The sequence below is a fragment of the Podarcis erhardii genome (genome assembly GCF_964252035.2).
Source record: "Podarcis erhardii genome assembly, chromosome: 1".
NCBI classification, from domain to species: domain Eukaryota; kingdom Metazoa; phylum Chordata; class Lepidosauria; order Squamata; family Lacertidae; genus Podarcis; species Podarcis erhardii.
Window position 1 is genome coordinate 93601981 of NC_138497.1, and position 25595 is coordinate 93627575.

At 41.7% G+C, this 25595-nt stretch overlaps 1 protein-coding gene across 4 annotated transcripts in view; it reads left to right on the forward strand.

Moving 5' to 3' along the window:
* The window catches only part of PDIA5 (protein disulfide isomerase family A member 5), a gene marked incomplete at its 5' end in the record, with an annotated part of 150625 nt that extends 125774 nt beyond the window's left edge, over window positions 1-24851 (forward strand). For 3 of the 4 annotated variants that reach the window (XM_081872193.1, XM_081872192.1, XM_081872194.1), the window contains 3 exons: window positions 2049-2119; window positions 19751-19885; window positions 23242-24851. In XM_081872193.1, the coding sequence (XP_081728319.1) occupies window positions 2049-2119; window positions 19751-19885; window positions 23242-23322 (287 nt within the window). In that variant the 3' untranslated portion in view covers window positions 23323-24851. Of the gene's footprint in view, window positions 1-2048; window positions 2120-2537; window positions 2754-19750; window positions 19886-23241 lie in introns of those variants that run through there. The other variant, XM_081872195.1, reaches the window with a different exon arrangement.
* Between the last annotated feature and the right edge of the window lie 744 nt (window positions 24852-25595).

A 25595-nucleotide genomic window follows, 5' to 3' on the forward strand; every position in this document is an offset into this window, starting at 1 on the left:
TCTGCGAATAGGTAAAACTAGTCTCCATAAGCATAGTCTACTGTTCAGTTTCTGTCTGATCAGGCCTGTTTTGTTCTGTGCTGACCGAGAGGGGAAGAGTGCCACCTATATGTGCATGTTGCACAGCTAACAACAGTAAAAGCAACATTTCACAATCCGCTGCTTTTAAGCTGGGGAGGCACTCAGTTGAGCAGCAAGTTCTTTCATTATAGAGAGGTGGGTCTTAATTTATGTTTGGCTCTTGAGCCAGTTTTAGAGAGTGCATAGAAGCAAAATGAAATAGAAGTGGTGTTTATGTACCTTACGTACCAGACGTTTCACCTTCTGTACACAGAGATCAAGGGCTGCCAGGAGAAGGATGCAATGACACTTGTATAGGTCTAGCTGATAGAAACAGGGAGATTTTAGAGCAGCAAAGGAGGAGAAGCTGTAGCAGTGAAAGCTGTAGGGAACCTAGTCAAGGAAGGAGAAGCACTGGCAAAAAGGACAACTGCTGTAGTCTACTTATGTGAAAGTTGCTTAGAATAAATGTGATGCAAAGCCTTTGAATTAGGAGAGTGAAGAAGAGGGCACAGCCCTCTTTTAAAGAAGAACCATTTGGTTTTCTATTCACATTTCTCTCACTCAAAAGCAATGGCTGTGGTTTCCTCTTTGTTTCCAGCCTTAGATTTCTATTTATTTTTTTGTAAATAGAATCTGACGTACTTGTGTGGTGTCCTTTGGTTCTGTGGTATGGTTGACTGTCCAAATTCATAGAATCATAGAATCATAGAATCATAGAGTTGGAAGAGACCACAAGGGCCATCGAGTCCAACCCCCTGCCAAGCAGGAAACACCATCAGAGCACTCCTGACATATGGTTGTCAAGCCTCTGCTTAAAGACCTCCAAAGAAGGAGACTCCACCACACTCCTTGGCAGCAAATTCCACTGTCGAACAACTCTTACTGTCAGGAAGTTCTTCCTAATGTTTAGGTGGAATCTTTTTTCTTGTAGTTTGGAACCATTGCTCCGTGTCCGCTTCTCTGGAGCAGCAGAAAACAACCTTTCTCCCTCCTCTATGTGACATCCTTTTATATAGTTGAACATGGCTATCATATCACCCCTTAACCTCCTCTTCTCCAGGCTAAACATGCCCAGCTCCCTTAGCCGTTCCTCATAAGGCATCGTTTCCAGGCCTTTGACCATTTTGGTTGCCCTCCTCTGGACACCTTCCAGTTTGTCCGTGTCCTCCTTGAACTGTGGTGCCCAGAACTGGACACAGTACTTCAGGTGAGGTCTGATCAGAGCAGAATACAGTGGCACTATTACTTTCCTTGATCTAGATGCTATACTCCTATTGATGCAGCCCAGAAGTGCATTGGCTTTTTTAGCTGTCGCGTCACACTGTTGGCTCAAGATAGCTGTGATTAAAAACAAAAGGTTGATGGTTGTAGAGAAGCTAGAAACAGATGGTCATAAACTCCAGCACATGGGGCAAGTACAATAGGACAATGCAATCACCTCCAGTCTAGAAGATATTGCAATGTGGGTAGGAAGATTGCACAGGCATCACCATCTTTCCCAAGCACCAAGGGGAAGCATATGCCAGATTTCCCAGACTTCTCACTTTACCCCTCACATCTTCTATAACAAATGTAATGTACAATTCATAGGTTGGTACTACTAGGCAATGCTGGTGAAATAACCCTGGGATATTTCAGTGAATTAAAATGATGTGAAATTGCACACTCGGTGGCTTTGTGTTTTGGGCCAGCTTCATACATTTAGCTGAATGGTAATATCCTTCATGTAGTGGGGTGGAGACCACAGTTCCAGGTATATGCAAGCTGAGACCATGAAAATATGCAATGTGTGGGCTGTTATCCGTGATCCTTCCACCCCAGTGTAAGATAACGCGTGAACGCATGACCCAGTGGTGATGCCCACTCAAGTGGAATCAGATTTGCCCACTCCCAAAGCCTCACTTGCCACATGTGCAGCTAGACTGAATATCTAAGAATATCTAAACTAATTTGGTGATTAATGATGTTTTTCTCTTAATCTGCAGGGTGCCCACACTGCAAAAACTCCATCCCCCATTTCACAACAGCTGCAGAACTATTTAAAGAAGATCGAAAGGTAATCCCATTTTGGATTGTTTCTAAGGTGTTATGCAGAACATCACAGCCATCCTTTTCTGCTAACAACTTTCATCCAGGTTTTAAAATGGTGAAATGCTAGGCTTGTGCTTTAAAGCAGTGACAAAACAACTGAATAAATTAATCTATCATCTAAAGCGAAGGCAGTGAGCCAGGGGTGGATAACCTGTGGCCCTCCAGATGTTGATGGGCTCCAGCTTCCATCAGCCCATGCCAAAATATGCAGTGGTCAGGGATGATGGGAGTTATCATCCAGCAACATCTGGAGGGCCATAGGTTCCCCATCCCTGCAGTAAGCTAACAAATTCCACTCATTTCTCCTAATTTGTTGCTTAAATAAATGTGGTTTGGTTCATGTTACTCTCCCATGATATACTACTTTTTCTCTCTCTCTTCAGTCTCAACTTGAGACATACAGTTCATTTCAAACTCAAACGCCAAGATTCAAAGAAGGGAAATACAACACCTGAGAAACTCTGGAGCTTCGCTTCCTGCTGTTAGTCCAGCTGATCCTGCTGCTGAAAGAGACCACCTGCTTTTCAGGTTGTCCTTATTAATCAGTGGACCTTCCATGGCTTGATGCAGAATTGGCTCAACATGTACAGGCTTTCTCAGATAACTCTTCAGGATGGAGGGAATCTCACTTTCCACCCAAAAAACCCCTGTCTTCTAGCACATAATTCAGTGCCTTATTCAGTGGCCCTGCTAACTTAAGTTTCAAGAGAGAGGTAAAAGGCCTCCAGGCATTCATTTTAGAGCTCAGATAACTGTAGATTCCCTTGATCAAGATTGTGGATGCTCCCCATCCTGACTGAGCAGCTGCTTATACACCTTCTATTAAGCCCTCTAATTTTAGTTTTTAGCTATTCTTTTACTACCTTATAGGGTAGTAACAACTTCGTTTGTTGATCATGTAACTACCGTATTTTTCGTCCCATAGGACGCACCTAGTTTTTTGGGGGGGAAATAAAGAAAAATTTTTTCCTTTATTCCCCTCCCCCCCCCAAAAAAAACCAGGTCGGGGAAACCAAACCAGGTCGGGGAACAGCGGGATGGTGGCGCTGCGCCTCCCCGCTGTCCCCCGAGCTTGTGGGGCTGGCGCTGGGGAGAAGCGCGCTTCTCCCCAGTGCCAGCTTCCAAACCAGGTCGAGGAACAGCGGGATGGCGGTGCTGCGCCTCCCTGCTGTCCTCCGAGCTTGTGGGGCTGGCCGATGTCTGCCCGAAGCGCTGGGTGCTCTGCTTCAGTGCGCCCCGCACTCCATGCAGCAGGCTGCTATCCGCAGCCTAGGGAGCCCTGCGGGAACTCCAGCAGGGCTCCCCAGGCTGCGGATGTCTGCCCGGCGCGCTGGGCGCTCTGCTTCAGGGCGCTCTGTGTGCCGGGCGGCAGGCTGCTACCCGCAGCCTAGGGAGTCCTACAGGAACTCCCGCGGGCTCCCCAGGCTTGCTGATAGCTTCCTGAAGCCTGGAGAGCAAGAGGGGTCAGTACGCACCGACCCCTCTCGCTCTCCAAGCTTCAGCGAAAGCCTGTATTCACCCCATAGGACGCACACAGATTTCCCCTTCATTTTTGGAGGGAGAAAAGTGCGTCCTATAGGGCGAAAAATACGGTAGAAGTTTTACTAAGGCCAGTAAAAAAAGCCCAAACCCACTCAGGTAAACTTTGTAAAGAGTTGTTTAAAAGGGCAGGACTTATTTAAAAGGAACAAAGAAAAAAGGTTGTGAGGAAGTACTCTAGCAGGTACACTTTCCTCCCCCAAGACTTTATATTAAATGCAGATTAGATGCATAGCATTTTGCTACCAGAGATGGGAGCTGAACTAGAGCAGGACTCGTAACTGCAGCCATATTGGCTGAGAGAAGGAACTGGACATCACAGCTTACCCCTTCAGTAGCAAGAAACACAAAGAACAAGTTGCAGTGAATCCACTTCTCTCCTACTTTTCATGAGATTCTTTAGGAGGAGAAAAGCTGCTCCCAAGATGCAACTCCCTGTCTATGGGCTGTGCCTCAGAAGGCATGCTTCCTAGTTGTGCTGCGGAGCCAACACCTCCTCACACAAATAATGGTGGGCGGGGTGCACCTGGAAATGATTTCTTCTGCCTGGGGAGTCAAGTGTTAAGTTTATGAACCCAGAGAGAACATTTGGATAGATGGGTGGATGGATGGATTGGACTCCTGTGAAAGGCTCGTTACTATCTGAGGAGGGGAAGAGAGAGGGAGAAAACGGATTGTGTTAAATGATATATTGAAAAAATGAAACGTGGCTGACTTACTTTTTAAAGAATGTTTTGATTGGCTGATATTTACTTTGTGGGTCTGCTTCTTGACTAAGATACTGTAGAATGAATAAATGAATAAGGTCCTGACCCTTTTAGTGTGCACCCGGCTTCCCCCTGCCCACACCGTCAGTGCTAAGCAATGCATCTACTGCATCTTTATTAATGAATGAGGGAATCCTTTCCTATGCATCATCTTGAAGCAATTTCTAAATAAACAAAACCATTTATTCCTTCAAATAAAGCCTTCCACACATGAGATGCTATTCCCCCCCATGGCTGCTGTGCGTGTTTGTGTGTGAATACCACAAACTTGGGAAGAGGGAATTATGTGGGTCATTATCAACCAATGAGATCCCTGCCAGGATATCTGTGTGCTTAATATGAAAGAATGCTGCTAAACAGATGGGTGAAATTCCACATGCTCAATCCTTCCGCTTGGTAAAATGTCTGATTGTTCAAAAAAAGATTGAGAGAGGGTCTTTTAGCCCTCGAGACGATGATTGATGGATGGAACCCTTATTTCAGCCAGTGGTAGTTAACAGCTAAAGTGCCATGGTATAAAATTTAATGAGGTGGAACAAAAGTTCAAATTGAGAATATTGAGTTTGGTGGGGGTTCCTCAAGGCCAGGCACACAGGAAAAACAGCTTTGTTTTTCCCCCTCTTGACTTTTCAAGGTGGTAGAGATTGATAATTTTGGACTCCTCCTTCAATCATACACAATCCAATTCTGCTGAAGTACTTCTTGTGGTCTGCTAATGTCCTTAATGGATAATTTACAGAGGCTATAGCACAGCACAGGAATGCAAGTGCTAGATAATTTCTTTGCAGCTACTTCTTTTTTTAACAATTCTTTTGTAAAGTTTATACAAGTGTCTTTGTGGACTGGTTGCTCTGCAGTTCACTACAGAGAAAATGAACAGGGCTCCAAAATAACTGCTCTAAAACCCAGTAAGTTTTAATTTAAAAGAAGAAGAACAAAAGGCTAGACTTTCAGTAGCTTGTTTTCTTTGATATTCCATATCTGTGAACTTTTACTCTTCCTGCAGTATTTCAGAGGAGGGTTTTTTTTCTATCTAAGAATATTTTCCTATTTATGGTTTCAAATGATGACACCAGGTCAGAACTTTCATATCACTCACATCAGTAGAGAATGCATTTTAGTGGAGGCATTTTGCATAAGGATTATCTAGTGATGAAATCAATTCTGTTCCTGCAGAAGGCAAGATGGATCTGTGCCCCAACCTTGCTGGATTCTTTGAGCAATCAGCTATCATTTGGCTCTTTCCCTCCCTGAACTGTTTCCATCCAAGCTGATCATTATTAAGAACTGCCATGTAGCTTTGATAATTTGGGCTTGTTTGCTGCTCCCACCCCTACATCCCTTTTTGCAACATGTCTTCTAAATCGTTATCCTGTGGGGAGGGACTGTCAGTGTGTATAGCACTTGGCAAATTCATGATCTTTATTATTTATTAATTTTTATATATATATAAAATTTTTATTGGGTTTTTACATTTTATAAAGACACACACACACACACACAAAAAGACAAAGACAATACATATACAATTTCATACCCTTACTTTCTTTACCCTCTTTCCCTGACTTCCCCCCACCCCCTCTTCATACATCCCAATTCCGATAATTAGTTCAGCAAGTTCTTATCTATAATCTTAAACATATTATTATTATTTTTAAAACTTAGCTCTTTTTACTTGTCCACATTTAATTTATCCAATTCTCTTATAAACATTAAATCCTTTTTCTAAGGTCGACCTAACTTCCCTTCCACGAATTTCTCCCTTTATTATATCAATTATAGGTCACAATGGCCAAATACAAAAATCATAAAATTTTGAAATTCTATTCTCCCCTCCCTCCCTATCCCGGTTTCCATCCCTTCCCAAGCAAATGTCCACAAAAACAGTTCCTAACCTGGATTCCTCACATCCGAGGCCTTCAATTCTCTGTCAGTCTCTCTCTGCCGATTTTGTGGTAATCCTTTTTGTTGGTCCTCAGGTCTCGAAGGAGTTCTGTCACAGTCACATCAAATTTTCTTCCATCCAAAATGTTTAAAAGCAATTGCTGCAAAAGGTCAGCTGCTCTCCCATACTCAAAGAGGAAGTCCCGATCATGTTTCTTTATTCTTTTAAATTCCAGTATTCCAAGTACTCCAGGGACTTCCTTCCTCATCTTTCTCATCTTTCGCAGATTTGTAATCCAAAGATCTTCTTCTTTATTTTCTGACGATATAGGCTTCTGGTTGGTATTTTCCACCTGTACTTTCTCCACTCCTTCTTTCCTCTCCGCCAATTCCAAAGATGTCTCTTCTGGTTCAGCTGCAGAATTTTTATCAGTCGAATCCTTTATGCATTCAGCAGAGTTGTTTGTTTTAGAATTCAAGGTCATAAGTTCTTTGTTCATAGCCGTACTCTGCTCTTGCAAGATTCCCACAAGAAAAAACATTTTTTCTATCTGCAGTAATTTTCCCTCTGCAGCCATTGTAATGTCTCTAGTTCCCCCTAGGGGGATTCCAATTGCTTAATAGTCCTTTTCCAACAATCCGTTACTTTGTTGTTTATTACTACTTTGTTTCCAACCACCTCAATTCAAATGTAACACCTTTAGTTCAGAGAGTTATTAAATAGCAAAGTTCTTGACTTTAACCGCCCGTTTGACAGCTCCTTTGACAGCTGTCAAACTCCTTATTCTTTTTCCTCCGGCACACACACAGGACGCTCCCGGGTTCGGGGGGAGGGGTTACACAAAAACTTCCAAAATTCCTCCCTTTCTCTCCAGCACAAAGACTAAGACTTCTTCTGTCAAATTCATGGAAATATATTTTATCTAGCACCAAAAAGACAGTAATCTCTCCACCTTAGTTCTCCAATCCTTGCTTTAGATCGTTTGTAGGTAGGGGGGGTGCGGACTTCCCTTTAGCACATCCCCCGGTCGTGCCGAATTCAAAGGTAAAAATTTTAAAGTCCAAATTCCATTCTACTCACAGGTTGTTTGTTTTCCAGTCCAAATTTTGGGGAAAAAGTCAGCGCTCTCCGGCCATGGCTCGCGGCTTCGCTCCACTGAAGTAGCGGTCTACTCACAGCACCACGCCACTCTCCGTACCCTCTCCGTAGCCTTTAAAAAGGCTCTTCGTGGGTCGGGGAAGGCGCTTAAAGGTGCCCGCTGAGTCACCAAGTCCGCAGGCTTCCGCGCCTGCGGTTTCTAAGGGTCCCCGCATCGCCGGCGTGGTAAGACCCGTCTTCAGCAGAGCCGATTCCCTCCAGAGCTCGGAGGGAATCCGCCATTAACCGATCGCGCTAACCCGGAAGGGGACTGTCAGTGTGTATAGCACTTGGCAAATTCATGATCTTTATTATTTATTAATTTTAACAACCAAAAATTTGAATTAGTTCTAAGTGTTCCAAACTCAAGATGCCATTGTAAAATGTTTTCTGTATACAGTGGTACCTCTGGTTACGAACGTAATTCGTTCCGGAGGTCTGTTCTCAAGCTGAAACCGTTCTTATCCTGAGGCACGCTTTTGCTAATGGTGCCTCTGGCACATGACTTCCACTCGCATCCTGGGGCAAAGTTCGCAACCAGGAGCAACTACTTCCGGGTTAGTGGAGCTCGTAACCCAAAGCGTGCATAACCAGAAGCATTCGTAACCAGAGGTACCACTGTGTACATAAGCATGTATTGGCAAGATGCATGTTTTATACAGATGCAGAAGAAGCTGGCTTATTAGGGTGAATTAACCTTCATGTACCCTCGAGCAGCTTTCTTTCTTTCTTAAAACCAGTCATGGGGTGTCTCTACCTGCCAGTGGCTCTGGCTCCACCTACTACTTGGTTTCCCTGTCTTCAGCTTTACAGGTCCAGTGGGCACCAGCCATCATAGTACAGATCATACGTCATAATACTCTTAAGCGAGACTGAATTAGGTTTGGTTCCCTGACATTGGTGACAACCATGAGTTTTGTCACAGCTATGTTATATATTAAACAGCCCTCACAGTCAAGTGTGGGTTGATCTCCTGGAAATTCCCTTGTGCCTTCTACCAGGCCTCTGCAAATCCCAAGACATCTTGAGGCTCCACGGTTAGCTTGGCCAAGAAGCACTGTGTTTATGATGTATAATACTTAACAGAAATAAAGCAACAGCACAGTCATTGTCAGGGAACAGAAGATTTGCAATACGCCCCATGCAGAACCCAACCTTTAAGTCATTTGGCAACAACATCCTTTTCTGTGTAAGCAGAGATTTGTCATCTTTAGTTGACTACTTTCTAAGCTATTCTTTTCCCGACTGAAATGTTATCCTTTTTAAAAGAACACTTAGGAAGGGGGGAGAAATTAAAAACCTGCCCTTTTTCATTCCTTTCCAAAATCAATGTTCAGTTAGTTATTCACTTCCATTTTCATAACAAAAGTCAATATTTGCTCCTGCAGAGATTTATTTCCTTGAATCAATAAGCTGATGTGTGGCGGTACATATTTTAATGGGAGAAAGGCCAAGTGCTCCTGCAGGAGACTTCTATTATTACAGGCTCCTGTGGTAGCTAGAAAGGCAGTCTGTGAAAAGAGGGGGGGAAAGGCTGGACAGAGGTGGGTGGGTGGGTGTGGGTATGGGTGTAAACCAGAGGCACTTCAAGGTTTGAGAATGCACCAAGCCAGGGGTTCTCTGCGAAAGGGCCCACACTGCTCTGGTCATTTCTCCACCATTGTTGCCCTGGCCCACTGCTTTCTCCTACCTCCACTGTTATGATGGTGTCCCCCTTGCTGCTGCCCCACATTTTAAACCTTTTGGTCAGCAGGGACATTCTTATTTCCTCTCTCCTGCCTCCACTGCTGCTGCCTGCTACTCCACTTGTGCTTTTTTGAAAAACCTTTTTGACCAACCAAGTGGCTAGTGCTGTGTATCACTTTACTGGCTGAACTTCCAGCATCCTGCCATTTGCAGCTGGAAGTTGATGAGCTACTGGAACCTGGGTTGCACAGTGATTTGCTTCATAAGGCACAGTGCAGTTTCCTCCTCCGCCCACAATCAACTGCTCCTCACTTTACAGTATCATGTGGGGAGTGGAGAGCGTAGCGTGTTATTTTGCTCAGCTACCCAAGTACAGGGACTGTGGGGGCCTGAACTATGGCCCTGAAGTCTGCATGTAATGGAGTCATTTAAGCGAAGTGAAGTTGAGTATGTAGTTAATTCTTTGCCGTTTGCTCATTTGAGTTTGAATAATCACTAGCAGAGGCTTGCTCGAACTGCTAGATCAGGAAGGAAATCTGGTTGAAGAGTCAAGGTGTAAAACCCTGCAACTAAAGATGTAAGACAAAAAGAAATATTGATTATACTGTACTGTATAATATCTCTGTTTTAAAGTGCTGAAGATGAGTACTCCTCAGGATTGACAAGCCATTGTAATAACACACTGACCCATTTCTGAGATCACACATGACCCCATTAGACTCCTGGCTACTACCCAATTCTGACTTCATGGCAGAGGCCACCACCCATAGATAGGTGCCATGTGCAATTTCCCTCTTTCAAAAAAATACTCCAGGTGTTCTGTTGAACAATTCTGAAAAGGAAAAGGAAATAGCACTTCACAGGAGTGCTGAAGTTAAAAAACAACAACCCTAAAGCTAGTCTATATTTATTTGTAATTTCTAACACACCCAAAATCACTTTTAAATTTTGTATTTACCTTTTTTATCATTTCATTCCATGCTCCTCCACATTTTTACTCCAACACACCTTCAGAAGACAACTGATTTATCCATAGTTGGCTGTGGGATGGTCAAACTATAAAACTGAGTGCTAAAATCTGGAGGGGAATCTGACAGACAAGGATTTCATAATGATTCCTTAAAAAGGGAGGGAATAATTGCAGCGTGTTGCCGGATCTGACCGCTTTAACTTGCCTTATTATGATGTATCAAGCAGGTGATGACCATAGAGTTGCAGTAAGGCCAGAACTGAATGGTTTTGGCAACTATGAGGCCTCACCCCCATTCCACTTCATTGGTGGCTGTTCTCAGGGTTAAGGAAAGATGGATTATGACCATGTCACATCATACAATTTCTAGAGCCCTATTCAGGGATCCAGTCTTGTGTGTAAAACAAAACATGAGAATAAGGGTTGATGTGTTGCCAAGACTAACCCACTCTCTCAATAGTTTTGAGCCCTCCACAAGTATGAAGACAAAGGTTTGACATGAGGAGAAATGTCTGCTTGAGGCTCCCCACACTATTTTGAACCCTGAACAATCAGGATTATTAATCTTGTGGCCAAGGTCCATAAGTACAAGAGGCTGCCTCCCTCAGGCCCTTGCCCTCACACTTATGTAGAGTTGACATGCCAGAGAGGGTGGGGCTTGGCAGAACACCTAATTTCTCTTCACATGCTTGTTTGCAAGTGAGGGGATTCAGCACCCAAATCAGGTTTATATTATCAGAGAAAGTGGCGGGTATAAAGTGGCTGCTTTTGACAGAAGACATAAATGTAATAAAATAGCTAGTTCTGGCCTCAGACTCAAACATATATTGCCACTTGGAATACAGATTGAGTGTTTTAACCACCAGTTATATCAGCTGTCAGTGATACAAGGGATCATGTAGATACAAGTGCATTTAAATAATATGAAGCACTCAGATACTATAACAACACAGGCCAAAGACGTCTCACTGTTGCATCTATAAATCACTCTAGAACAGAAAGCTGTGTTTTACTGCTCTCCTGGAATATGTTTCGCTTGAAGAAGTCATGATATGAATAGTGCTGAAAATGGTTCTCCAACTTATTCTTGCAAATCCCACAGAGGTAGGGACTTACTAGCTGCAATTTTCAGATAAGGCACTGAGGAACTGACAGTTTAATGTTCACATTTCAAGAAACTCAACATCTCCTTTTGAATCTAACAACGTGAATGACGATGGGTTGTTTTTTTTTTAGAAGCTACAATAAAGCATCTATTTTGAACACAAAGAAGTGGGTAATCTTTTTGAATTTATTTTTTAAAAAAACAACAACAGCATAGCTGTTTGCTTTCATTCTTACCACAGCAGCCACTGTTCAAATTATATCAGCCGTTGGTTCTAATCCAAGGCCCAGGTATATACAGTGTACACACACACACACACACACACACACACACACTGGTAGGGAGGGGATTCCCCAGTCTCTTCACTGTCATTACACATGTATAGTGTCTTCAGTGTTGGAAATGAATGGAGAAGCCCCTGGAGCACCTTCTGTGGGTAAAAGAAGTAGTAGTCTTAAATTTTCTGTGCTCTTCAGTTGGTTTATTTCCACTTAAGAGTTCCACAAAAAAGAAAAAGTACACTTGTCACTTCTCCCATGACAGCTTTATTCATACAAGGTGCTCGTCCCTGATTTCCACCAGTTCCCCCATCCCACTGATGCTCCTATATCACAAATCACAACCCATGCCTTTCCTGAGTGCTTCATACTATTTAAATTAAAACTGGAAATTGTAGAAGGCACAAAAAGTATACATTTCCTACACAAGGGGACTTTTCGGCGGGGGCAGGGCAGAAGCTGCATAAATCCCCATTTGTTATGGAAAGTTTTAAGAGTCCAGATTCATACTGGACATGAGGCAATGGTTTGACTTGCTCTCTCAGACATTGGTGAATAAGGTAGGATTGCCATATTTCAAAGAATAAAAACCAGGACACCCCAAGCTTCTTTTTAGGAAAATCCGAAAGTTGTTGAGCTCCCCCCCCCCAAAAAAAAAACAACTCCAGAAAACACAAAAATTTTCAGTTTACTTGACTTGAGAGCCATGACAAACCAATGCCTTCCAGAAATGCCCCCCCCCCCCGGACGTCCCTTCCGCTTTTGAAATCCTGGTATTGTTCTGGTAATCCCAGACATATGGGAGCCCTGGTTTTACAAATAAAGCGCTGCTAGGAGTTGCTTCTTTTCATTTTCCAATGTCATTTTTTACCCTTAAAAAAGTCTTTTAATTTTTTTTTGCTGAATTGTTTACTGCTCACTTGATCATTTATTCTTCCATCAGGGCCATAGAAACTGTGAGGGAAATTTATTTCTGTTTCACCCCTGAATTGGTAACCCAAAAGAAACCTACTTCTGTGGAAATATTGCTGACATCTGACTGCCTTGGAGGCAAACAAATGTGTATATATCTGCAGCCAGTTCCCCTTTCCATTGGCCTTCTGGGATACAGATTGTGAAAAATATTTATTCATTTTCTATTTAATATATATTCAGTGGGGGCGCAGGGAGCAGTGGAAACAAAAGCTGCTAATGTAGTATGTAAATCAAATGATTTTAATCCACTTAATATGGTGACGCTTTGCTGTTGTTGATTAACACCTCCCAATTATCAGGGGAATAGCAAAGCAGTTGGAATAAGATTAGCAAAGTCCCTATACAAATAAATGGTTTGATGTTTTCAGGCCACTTTAACATCATCACAACCAGACTATGCACTTGTACAACACAAGATCTCAGAGTGACAAAATTCACAGGTCTTGGAGGTGCATACTTCCTTCTCTTTTGCATCTCACCCTTCATTTTTATGAAAAGTTAGCAGAACATTTCTTCCCAAGGACGTTGCTGGAGAGGGATTTATTATTTTTCCTATGGTAAACAAATAATAATAATAATAATAATAATAATAATAATAATAATAATAATAATAATAATAATAATAATAATAATACATTTCAAAGAAACTTCTCATTTAGACAATAAAGGCTATAGGCAGTGCAGATAATTTTATTTTTGCAACCAGAGTTACAAAAACCTTAATGAAATCCGAGTATGTTTCAAATTTACGTTCTTTTTCAAGGGAGTTGTGAAATTATAATAAAAAAACCTGCTAAACAGCCAGAAAATCATCTGCTGATAAAACTTCTAACCACCACTGTGATAAAGCTAGGAACTTTAGCATCAAGAAAAATATACATATAAAAATATATGGCATGAATGCAAGTTATCAAAAGTTCTAATGAAAAGTAATTATTAATAATTGTTTACACTTATATATCCATTGTCGGGGGAAAACTAAACACACAAAAACGTTCAAAATGTGAAATTTGTTTCCAGTTGCATGACATTTTCCTCTCCCCCTCCCATTCAATTTAGCTATTCATTGTCCAAAACACCTTTTTCTATAAAGAACAAAGTGTTCTAACCAATAGGCAAAAAAAAGAAGATTTCATTTGAGCCAGGGCACGTCACAAAATATCCCTAGCCACTGCTGTTACCTGATTAACCAGGGGGTAAATTCAGAAGCATCTGTATGGTAAAATCATGCATTAATAAGTACTTCATTCATCGCCTCATACCTTAGACCACTTCCTCTCCTTTTGTACCATTGTGCAATTAACCAAGAACAGCTTTCTGACGGTATCATTCGTGTGCTCAGTTTGAAGAGCAAGACAGAAAACTCTTCCCTAGAGGTCTGTGAAATTCCAGGGCTGAATGCTTTCCAGAAGAACTGTAAAAAATTCTTTTCAGGTTGGCGTTCAACAACTAGGGTTGAACAGGCATCTGATAAAATGTAATTGGGTATTTTGTCAATATACTCCTCTTTTTCTTTTTAGCTGCTGAGACCTGCTCAAGGACCTTGAGAAGGAATAGGATAGAAAATGAACTACGTAGATAAATAATATTTAGATCGCCTTGCCCCATATAGGTCTACTTGATCAGCAGAACTGGCACGGTTACAGGTGCTGCATAATATTCATTCCACATTTGGAATAAATCAGTCTTTTAGTGTGGAATGCCCTGCCTATTGACATCAGACTGGCACATTCATTGTATTTTTTCCCAGTGCTTGCAAAAAACATTACCCAGATATGTAGAATGTTTGCATGTGTTTTAATCTGTTTTTAGCTTATCACTGATTTTAATTTTATTTGAATTTTTAAATAGCTGTTTCTACTGATAATTGCATTCTTTTTGTAAACCACCTTGTGTTTTTTTGAGGGTGTTTTTTTACAATCAAGCAGTATATAAAATTAGGCAGTATATAGCTTACAAACTTTTCTCAAATTCAAAGAGAGTGAGGATCTTAAGCATTAAATCGTAACATAAAGAAGCAAATAACTATTTTGAGGAAATGATGCAATGGCTCAGAAACACTAGGAGTCTCTTTTTTAATGCAAAGCTCACTTCTGGGTTTTAATATTTGTGCAATAAATCTTGGCTGCACCACTTGTAAATTTTGACTTGGGTATTTTTGCTTACTCACACATCTGTATTACCTGTGAGATGGCCAAGGGTGGATTCAAGTGACAGTAAAGTCAGCAGTGGCCGCTTAAATTGCTGGGGGATGGCTCTAATTGCATGATGAAATGCAATTATTTGTCACATCTGGTTATATGAAACCCAGCATCTTTGCTTCCCTGTTGTGGGTTCTTAGCAAAACTGGGTTGACTTTTCCATGTGGAAAGTTGCTAAATGGGTGTTAAATGATGTTTGGATCCACCATGAAGTGCTGTGTGAAATAGAAATAGATTAAAATTGAGTTGTTGTTTTCAGTGATGCAACCTAGAATTCCAAGGCCAGCTTCAATGCATGTGAAGTACAAACCTAGATTGGCTTTTAAAAAACGGGACCTAATGATGTGAATCATGTCAGTGCTCTTTTCTTTTTTTAATAGAAAAATGGTGCTGGAACTCACCATAAAGTTGTTATAATAAGTGCCACACTTTTAACATTTGTGGAGGTGGGGTGTGTGTGAAGGTGCTGATACTGTGTACCCTTGAGTACCCCCAGAAAAAAAGGACTGATTACAGTAATCTTAAACATTATAAAAGGATTTCTTGGTCCCAATGATAAAAAAACACACTTTGTGTGTTTGCTCAAATCAACAAGAGGCTAAGCAGGATTTAACTATACACCAACTGGATATCTTAAGAGCTACAGTGTTAATTAGATAAGTAGCAGCCTTCCCTATAGTGGCTTTTTTTTTTTAAAAAAAGAGAGAGACAGAGAAAGAGAAAGAGAAAGAGAAAGAGAAAGAGAAAGAGAAAGGCAGCTATTTAAGAATGATGGCAATTGCTGGTTGCTTCTGATCTCTTGGGCACATGCTTATATAAGTTCAGTTTGAGTGAGCTTATCTTTATTGTGTAAATAGTATTTCTTAAGTCTGGGGACATGCCATGTGCTAGCATTCGTCTTAATGTTAACACTCAAATGATAGTTGGTGGCTTGTACACTTCTGTTGCTGGGATTATTTGGTCTGCTACTGTTGGTAAGTGGAGATGGGCAAAGCTACCTTGTGGCTCAAAAACAAGCCATTTCCATGCAAAATATATTTTAAAATGTATTGGCTGACTTCCCTGCCATGCCAAATTTTAATCCATTACTGCTCCCACCCTCTGATATCCAAAAAGAAGACTTTCCTGGACACAGGAAATATTCACAACCAAGTACTGAGGGGCCTTGCAAGCCTCCATAATTTCTTCCTATTGGTGGCTACCATTTGTGCAGACAGTACAGATTGTTTGTGCAGACAGTAGTGAAAGCCTTTGGCAGCCAGGAAAGCATGCATGTCTTCATAGATTTCGACTGTCAAAGACTCTGATTGTACTGCCATGAGAGGTCACTGCTGGCTGCATGAATCTTTTGACAGGCAGACATGAACAATCTAGGACAATCTAGGCTAGCAAAGGTTTGCTACAAAGGTTTCCACAGCCTCGACAGTTCAGATGATTCACATGAATGGCTAAGGAAGCGCCTTGACCTCAGACTTCAAGAAATCTTGAGCATGCAGCACCTTCCAGGACTTCACCAGCAATTCTACTTCTTAATAGTAGTAGAACATACAGTAGCTATTTCATCAACTGGTAGTGTTATTAGTGCACTTTCTCTTGCTTTATTTATTAGGTTTCTGGCCAGGGGATGTTGCCTCCTGTTTCTTTGCTTGAGGCAAAACAAAAAGTGCCACCACCTATCTTCTCCTGCTGCTGCCAGATCTCATTTTATTTTTCCTTCTAATATGAATCTTCCCTTCATAGAGAAAGGTGTAGGATAAGAGTGCACAACATCTTTCCTCTTGATGTTGTTGGACATGCTGACTGAGGCTGATGGGAGCTGGAATCCAACAACAGCTGGAGGACATCACACTACCTAGCCCTACTATGGGAAATAATAACAAGTATGGACTCAGCCTAAATAATGCTGCTAGTTGTTCATAAGCTGGTTATTGAGAGACTTTAAGGAGTTATAATGCAGCTGGGAAAATTAAGAGATGGGCTGAGGAAGGGTTTGCAAAGAGTGTATAAAGAGACTGACTGAGCTTTTCCTCAGTTGGGTTGCACGCTTCTCTGAGCTTTTGCGTTCTCTCTCTCTCTCTTATTTTGGCTTGGGGACTGCACCGCTTCATTATCCACAGAGAAGGAGCATTTGTCAGTTAAACATTTACAAAGGGTTCCAAAGGGCCAGTCAGCTGTGTTGGGACAATCCCATTGAGAACGTACACTTTGAGTGGAAATGACAATCCTAAGTGGAAATAACTTGTAACTGTCACATGCCAGCTGGGTATGCCTAAAGGAAGTGAACTGGCTTTGCTCCTGCCAGCCAAGATACTGGCCAGCTTGCCTAAGCCAGCAGATGAGTTTGCATTGACAAGTAAGCAACACTTGCTCACTGCCCAGCAGTAGATGGCTCTAGAGCAAAAGAAGAGTCAAAGGCAGCAGCAATTCAAGCAAGGGAGTAATTAGGTGGAGCGCAGAGTGAACAAATGGAATAGAAAGAAAATGACTTGTCCAGAGCTGTTAATAACTAGTAAGAATGCCGCTGTAGGTGCATGTGTAACGTTTACTGCATATCACCAGGAAGTTAGAGGTCATAATGGAATATTAAATGACATTTAATTATGGGACTGCGGCTCAATAACAGCCCGGAAGGCAAGAGGGGGGTATTATGAGCAGATAGTCTAAAAGAAGCAGTGTAATGGAATCTTAAATTTTAAAACTGCTTTAAATTTCCCTTCAATAGATTCTAGCCAGCAGTCACAATAAAATTAAAGTAGAAGGCTCCCATATCTGTATTTAAACGGGATTAAAACTGAACAAATGACTTTTCTACAGGAATGAGCCTGGCAGATGTAGTGAAGCAAATGTGTATTAATAGCAGTATAGTCTTAGAAAGTGCTGTTGCGGTAGTGTTGACCTATCAGTGTCCGCTAAAGGCAGAAGGATCATCTAGAGAGCCCTAGTGAGAGAGCAGAGCATTGCAGGATAATTCTTAGGAATTAACATTTGCCAGGCCTTTTCCTGAGACATAATGTAGCAGCTATAATGAAGTCTGTTGAGGCAGCATATGATAATACTTTGCATTACCTTTCAAATGTATATTTCAAGTATATCTTTTTTTATTTAAAAAATGTGTTCAAAGGAGCTTAATGTAATCTCAGTAATCCTTTGGTGGCCTTGGAAGATAGGCCAGTTTTATGCCCCTGTTTTAGAAGGTAAGCAGACCTGACAGAATAGTGGCTTATCTAAGGGTATGCAGTAAATTTGTGGCTCAGGTAGGATTTGATCACATTCTTAGCCACTTTCTCATACTCACATGCTAGAACCCAGTCATGTAGCCATGCATATAATACCTGTGTGTTAGGACTTTGCCTTGGGTTCTGAGTAATCTACATCCAGCCTCTAGGAACTGAACCCATGCTCCTGAACCAGGTACATTATTTCTGTACATTGGTTCAGTGTTGAGGTTTCCCCATCCTATCCTTGTCACTTGGATTCTGACTATTTCACTGATGGTTTAGGAATAGTGAGGGTTGTGGGTTGAACTTGGACTAGGGAGACCTGGAGTTCAATCTCCACTCATCCACAAAGCTCTTTGGGTTGCATATCACTGGGTGGAATCCATCTGTTGCTCATGCGCTCACAGAAGAGCTCTTGATTTAGCAGAGGTGTGTCCACCAGTAAAAGAGGAAAGCAGGCAATTCCCCTCCCCCTGATACCTGCAGGCAAAAGTGCCCTCTGAATTTCTGTTCCAGATTGTTGGGGGACCCTCCAGAACAGGGTGGAAAGTGGTATGGAAGTCTACATGAGGACAGTGGAATCAACAGAGATCCCCTCACCCTTTTCATTAGCTGATGCCTTAATCCAAGGCTCTTCTTTCATGCAAGGGCACTAGTTGGATTTCACCACCTCTCTGTCTTACGTTAAAGGATGAAATGAGAACATCTCATTTATGCCAGCTTGAACTCAGCTGGGGGCAAGGTGGAGGTAAAATGTAGCAACTGAAGAAGGCACTATGATGAAGCTACAGGAATAGCTTGGCCTCAGTAATCCATGCTCTGATAACCTTTCATTTTTATTCCTGCCATACATACTATGCAGGGCTGCCCTTGAGGACCACTTGGAAATTGTGGCTGGTGCAAAATGTGGTGGTTCATCTCTTGAGCAGAGTCTCCAGTCAGATTAATCTTTCTCCAGTTCTTAAATATTTGCAGTTGTTTCCAATCCATTTCCACTCTGAATTCAAAGTTTTACAAATGGCATAAAAAGCCCTGGATTACTTGCATGAGGGAAATCCTCTTCCGGTATGTGGCAGTCCAGGGAGTTCAGATCCTCTATGGAGGCTCTCCTTAATGTCCTAACCTTGGGAATTACACGTAGGCAATCCTTTCCCCTGGCAGCATCCCTGCTCTGGAATGCCTTCCCATCCACTGTTTAATCTGTCTGTTTGTTTGGAGCTTTGGCCTGCTTAATGTGAAACTGTTCACGTCCTGTTTTTATTGTGCTTTGCTGTGACTTTAAATGAGATTACTTTGTCTTATTGAATATCATTGTTGCCTGCTCAGAGAATGTTTGGATGTAGAGCAGGAGATCAATGAAACTAAGTACAGTATGTAGATAGATATCTAGTTGTTCTATGAGATGCAGTGACATTGCTCTTCATGCGCTTAAAGAATTGCTGTAGTTTAAGGGTCAGGATCCTTTCAGAACAAACCTTGGTTACAGCTTAGTGTGCCGCAGCAGGAAACTTCATGTCCAGGAGCCCACATGTTTGTGTGATTTCGCTCAACCAAATAGTGGCTTAGTATCATCCCTTTGTGCGCAAGTGGAAGGATTTTCCACTAATGCACGGGGGGGGGGGGGGTAAGGTGCTGGATCTGCCCTGAGCACCTATGCTCAGGAATTGGCAAAACAAGAACTCAGAATTCTGATTCTGGTAGTGCTTACCCTTTGGAAACATTTCCCATATCTTAGTTCATGTGAAACTGCATATGTTTCATTTTGAAAGTATCTGTGCGCCATAGAATGGGATCACACTTGGTGACAGCTGATCTGCTTTTCCTTCCTGTGCTAGATTGCCTATGCTGCAGTGGACTGTGCCAAAGAACAGAACCACGACCTGTGTAAGCAGGAAGGTGTGGATGGTTACCCAACCTTTAACTACTACAACTATGGAAAATTTATAGAAAAATATAATGGAGACAGAGGGGTAAGTACATGGTGCTGTTCTAAAAGATGTACTGGTGTGGGGAGGGAGTATCTTTTTTAAGTGGTTTCATCAGCAAACAGTAAAATCACCAGCAGCAACAACAGGGACACAATACAGAGCCAGTTATTTTGCCAATGAGTTTAATGCTTCTATTATGAATTCCTCATGACTGTGTCACCTTATTCCACACATAATGCATGCATTTAGCATCTGGAATTAACTCAGTAGAAAATTTTGGAGGCTTTTATTTTGAGTCTTATAATTTATTAAAAATTTAGCACTAATGAAAATGCAAAAATTGAACGTCTGCCAATTCCACATCAACTCCTAGCCAATGTAGTGCAGAAGCTGTTCCAATGGGCTCTCCATATTCATTAGGAATCTAAGCCTTTGGTTGCCCTGTACACATTTGGAAATTCACTACACACAGCCAAATGATAATAGATTGTTTGTTGGTTTTGTTTTGTGACCAAAACCCACATTTTCTGGGCAGTTTGCACTGGGCACCTTTAGCTTATGACCTTGATGTCTCCTTACATTTCAGGTTTTGCAGAGATAGATTATTAGCAGTTCACTTGTATCTTGAAATGGAGGAAACAAAAGTTTACCAGCTACTCGAGAATGCTCAGTTTAAAGTTCCATAGCTAGGTTGTTAATAATTGCCTGGAGAAGATGGGGACCTAATGTGAAAGAATGTTTTGTATATTAATATGGCCAGTAAACGTTGTTGAGAAACATTTAGCTGCAATATTATTGCTGCTGGTACAAAAAATCTGTAGATATATAGAAAGAGAGGATTTGTGGTATGATCCTGTGGGTCTTCACTGAGGCTTTTTATTGAGGTTGAGGTGGTTCATGTGGGAATTCTGTCAGGATAACACCTCCACAATTTGATCCTTAATGAACTAAGCCATACTGTAAACTTTGTCATGGATCAAGTGTTGTGCTTTGCTTTTAAAATGAAGCTTTATCCGCCTAAATATAAATAACAGGGAATTGAGTTTAAGCCACAACATCTCTTTGGCTTTATAAATGCGCTTACAAAAGTAAAGGGATTTATGAAAACCAACAGATCTTGTTTGTTTGGCTAAGGAAGAAAAAAGCAAGTGTACACTTGCTCTTTCAAAATCACACTTTTGGGGGTGGGGAATCTGGCTAGTTGTCCTAGTGTTCAATTGTCCTTTTCGTTTCTTAACATCTGAGTTAGCACAGAGTGCCTCTCCATCTTCATTCTCTCAGTTACTAGCAGAGGGCTGCCTGCCTCTACCCCGCTGGAACCTATGTGCTCAGAGGAGACTGTAACTGCCAAGTGCTTAGTGGGAAATTGGAGATTTTGTTAAATCCTTTCGTTAGTTTAAAAATATTTCTATTTGTGGCGATGAGCAACTTGCCCCCACCCCCAGTCTCTTCCCTCCTAGGCCAACATTTCAGCTTATGTTAGGTAGTGTGATCCCTGTTAAGAGTAACTCTAGCAGTGCATCTTTGGTACAGCAGCAAACTGCTAATATACTGTCATTATACTCATATGTTGCAAGGCTGTATTTATTACATTGAAAATAAGGATACAATCTCTTACTAGCTCTCATTAAAAAAAAGTAGTCGGCTTCTTATATGCAGTGAAAGAGAACGTTCCCTGTGAAGTCTCAGTGGGACTCATGGCACTCACTTTGGCTCATCTGTCTTACAGGGCTCCAAAGAGCTTTCATGCTTTAGGCACAGGGCATGTCTAGTAGAATATTTATCTGGGGTCTTTCAACCATTGAGAATAGATTTAAGATAGATGTAGGAGGAAGGGGAAATCGCTGAAAATTACATTCCTGGTTGTTTTGGTGATGAATTCCTTCTCTCAGTCACCACTAGATACCACCCCCAGTCTTTGAACCACAGGCCCCATATCGTACAGCAGTATTAATGGTCCCTTCAGTTTTAAAAGTAATAATTCACCATGTGATGGTGGCTGCTGTTCAATAAATCCATGCTCCTAAACTTCTTTGGATCCCAGACTGCTTCTACACTGCAGTGAGCCTGGAGAAAGGCAGATAACAGACCAATGCAATGTTGCTGTGTTGAAAACAAGACCTGCTAAACACATCTTGAAGTGGAGCACTAAAAAAGAGTGGGGGAGCTTATTTTAATTGTAGTTATATATCCTTTTCAACAGTTACTTGGGTATTGGACATTTGGTTAGAAATGGAGAAAGAAACATCACACACAGCTTCACTGAGCTGGATAATGTGTTTCGGATAACACTTGTAATAGCAGGTACATTGCTAATAAAAAGCTAGTTCTTTGGGGTGTTTACTAGGATCTCAAATTTTGCAACTAGTGATGCGGAACATTCTGAATTAAAATTGACAGATGCAGCCGACAGAATAGCAGTGGTTCCATTCCCTCTGCATCATGTGCCCAAATAGATCAGATGAGTTGTCAGGTCTAATCTAAAGCCCTTGGAAATTAATGGAAAAGCTTACAGACTTCTGTGGTAGTTTGGCTCAAACTCTCACTGTTTTGGGAGCATGACCTCATTATTTTGATCACTTACAAAGAGACAATATGCTGCAGATTAAAGGCATAGTTCTTTGCTGCAGAATTCTCAAAGACATGGCAGAATAACAGCAGAACTCCCCTGCCCTGCAAATTTCACGTTCATTTTTAGTAATGACTTGTTTCAGAATGTGGTTACACCTTTCAAGTATTTTCACATTGGGGAGCCTTCACAAGGCGGTTTAATTATCTGATGAGTTTAGCTGGAAGCTTTTCCTTGTAGTGATTATTCCATCTCAAAAATGGCTCGGCAGCAGAGGAAGCTTTTAAGAGGGGACTGAGATAATGAAGGACATATGACCAGGTGTGGGCAGTGTGGGGACTGAACTGTGAGATTACCACTCTGAGGAAGGAAGATTATACAGTTTCTAGTGGTGGAGGCCAGGAGGCTTTTGAAAATAGTGTTCCAAGACCAGGAGCAGGTGTTAGCAGACTGGAATTGGGGGAAGTTGTGTGGCAAGAGTGAGCCAGGGGAGAGGAAGGCAGCAGCAGCAGCAGTGTGCACCATACATCCTTCACATAGCTGTCCACTTAGGATTCTGGAAGAGTGATGAAGCACTTAACACACACTCTGACCCCATCCATCCATTCAGAGCAACCATGATGCTGTGGAGTGTTTCTTTTACTTAAGGGAAGTGTTCAGTTTGTGACCAGATGGTCACTTGTCATATAAATATGAGGACCTGCCTTATCTGCTCCTTTTACCTCTGCCTGCACTACTGCATGCCCATTTGCCTGTAGAAGACACGTTGGAGTCCTGTGTTCCAGTTTCACTATGCAACCAATGTCTTTCTTTACCTCTCACATTCTAGGAGTCTGGATTCTCGACTTTCATGCGGACGCTCAGAGAACGGGACCATGAAAAGATAGGGAAGAGGAAAGATGAGTTGTAATTTCTGCCTCACACAATGATTTCCACTGCACTGTGAATGGTCTCAGGGCCACTGGTACAATGCCTGGGATTCCACATCTTTTTAAAAAGAGAGACTTTGGTTTTTTTTACAAACAGCCATTTGCCATTTTGTACAATTTTGAAATAAAGTGAGATCATTTGATTTTTAAAAGGAAAAAAATAAATGACATCATTGTTGCCATATTCTGTTATGGAAAACGAAAAGAAGAGCGTTTTCTATCCATTTGATGCACCTATGCCCACTTGATACTCCTATGCAATCTTTTTTGTAATCTGTAGGTTTGATAGTGATTTCCCCTGACAAGGTGATTTCTGCATTTTTTTTTTTATTTTTGAAGAATATTATATGTGAAATGGCTTTTAAAAATTGGAGGGTGAGGATGAAAGGAAGGTGCAATGGATCCATCAGGAGCAAGTTCCATGGAAACAGACAGAGCTTTGTGGTCCCGGTGGACTCTGCCTCAAGCCTCGTCAGGTGCAGTTGTGTGCACAGCACTTATTTCAGGAACCAGGTGTGATTAAGTGCACTTTCAGTCCTTATAGTCCACGTACTAAGCAGACATCAGCCTGCACTGCTCACTCCCGCTCTGCATGGCTAATGGGACATCTGCCAGAACAGGGTAGTGTGTGGAGTCTGAATGACAGATCTGCCACAATTATCACGCAAGCATCTTTTGTAAGTGGGGCCTTTTCCAGGAACAGTGTGTGTGCGTTTCTAGTTGTGCTCAGCAGTGCCAAACTGGTAGAACGACTAGTTGTGAATGGGACATGCTCTTGCGGTCTTGCTAGGTTACACTTCCTTCCTAGAGAGATTGGGGGGGGGGCAATTTTTAAGGTGCTCAGGGATAATAGGGAAATAATGAAGAAGCATTGATTGGCCATTTCAGATCTTAATTGACTGTAGTGGTGGTTTTTGTTTTGTTTTTGTTTTTTTAATCTGCCGTACTGTTTACATATCTTTATAGAATGTGTGGGTTATTTCAAACAAATGTCTCTGCATTCGGCACATATCAAGCACCGAATGTCTCTCAGTGTATGTGTTTGCTCTCACGTTGTCCAATGCTCCTGTAAGCATAGGAGTGGTGTAGTGCAGGTATAAATAAGGTTCTACTTAATTTATGATCTGACCATAGGAACTGCGTATTTGCTAAGCATTCCATTTGACTGTTGACAGAGGCACTGATATTTTTGATATGAGGAAACATCATGCAACAATACTTGTTTACGTTCCAAAGGCTTGTCTATGTGAGTTAACTACAAAAGGAAAGTATAATTTTTTTAGAATTCTATAGAAGCAAGTTGTGCTTAAAAAAAAATAAAAAATTGTTTAGCCCCTGTCAGTGATGTAAGAAAATAACAGCATTACTAGAACTAGCTTTTAAAAGTCCGTAATTATGTGCAGATTCTGTGAGGTGAGGGTGATCTGGACATTGTGTCTCCATGGGATTTATTATATTTTGTGATTTCCAATTTGATCAAAAAGAATAAAAGATTGAAAATATGCTCTAATTGCTGCCTTTATTCAACATTTTGTAGGCCAGATTGCCTGAAGCTGCTGTGCTGGTGACCAAAAACCATTTCTGCTAGCCGTTCTCGCTAGCCACACCGGAAAGGTCAAGCATCTCCAGTCTCCTCTTCCATGATTTCAAAGTCCCTGTGGGGAAAGAACAAAAGTCTCCTTGCCACTGTCTTGCCTAATTGTTAAGGCAAGTTACAAGTAACAAAAGAGTCTTTGTAAAGCTGTTTCTCTTGACTCCTCTGCTCCATCTAGCGGAAGATGCAGATAAATTCGGGAAATCTGTAATGAAATAAAACCCACAGCCTCTCTACCTGGGCTACTTCTTGCCAGTACACAGATCTGCAGAATTGTAAAGTTGGAAGGGAATACAAGGGCCATCTAGTTCAACCCCCTGCAATGCAGGAATATTTTTGCCCAACATGGAGCTGAGCCCCACAACACTGAGATTAAGAGTCTCATGCTCTACCAACCAAGCTATCCTGCAGGAAATAACAAGCTGTAGAAGAGTACATAGGTGCATGGGAAGTGATTAGAGCCCATTGGTTAACTGAAATCTGGTGTTCTTCCTTACAACCTTGTAGAAACTTCTCAAGTGCAAGCAGAGGCACTGTAGGTCACCTGAAGAGGTTCTGTGAGATGGGTTCTGCTTGAGGATCACCTATAGAAAGATCAGGGTTTTAAAGGAATGTTCCTTCCTTCATAATAGTCTCAGCTCCATCAAAGGAGATAAAAAT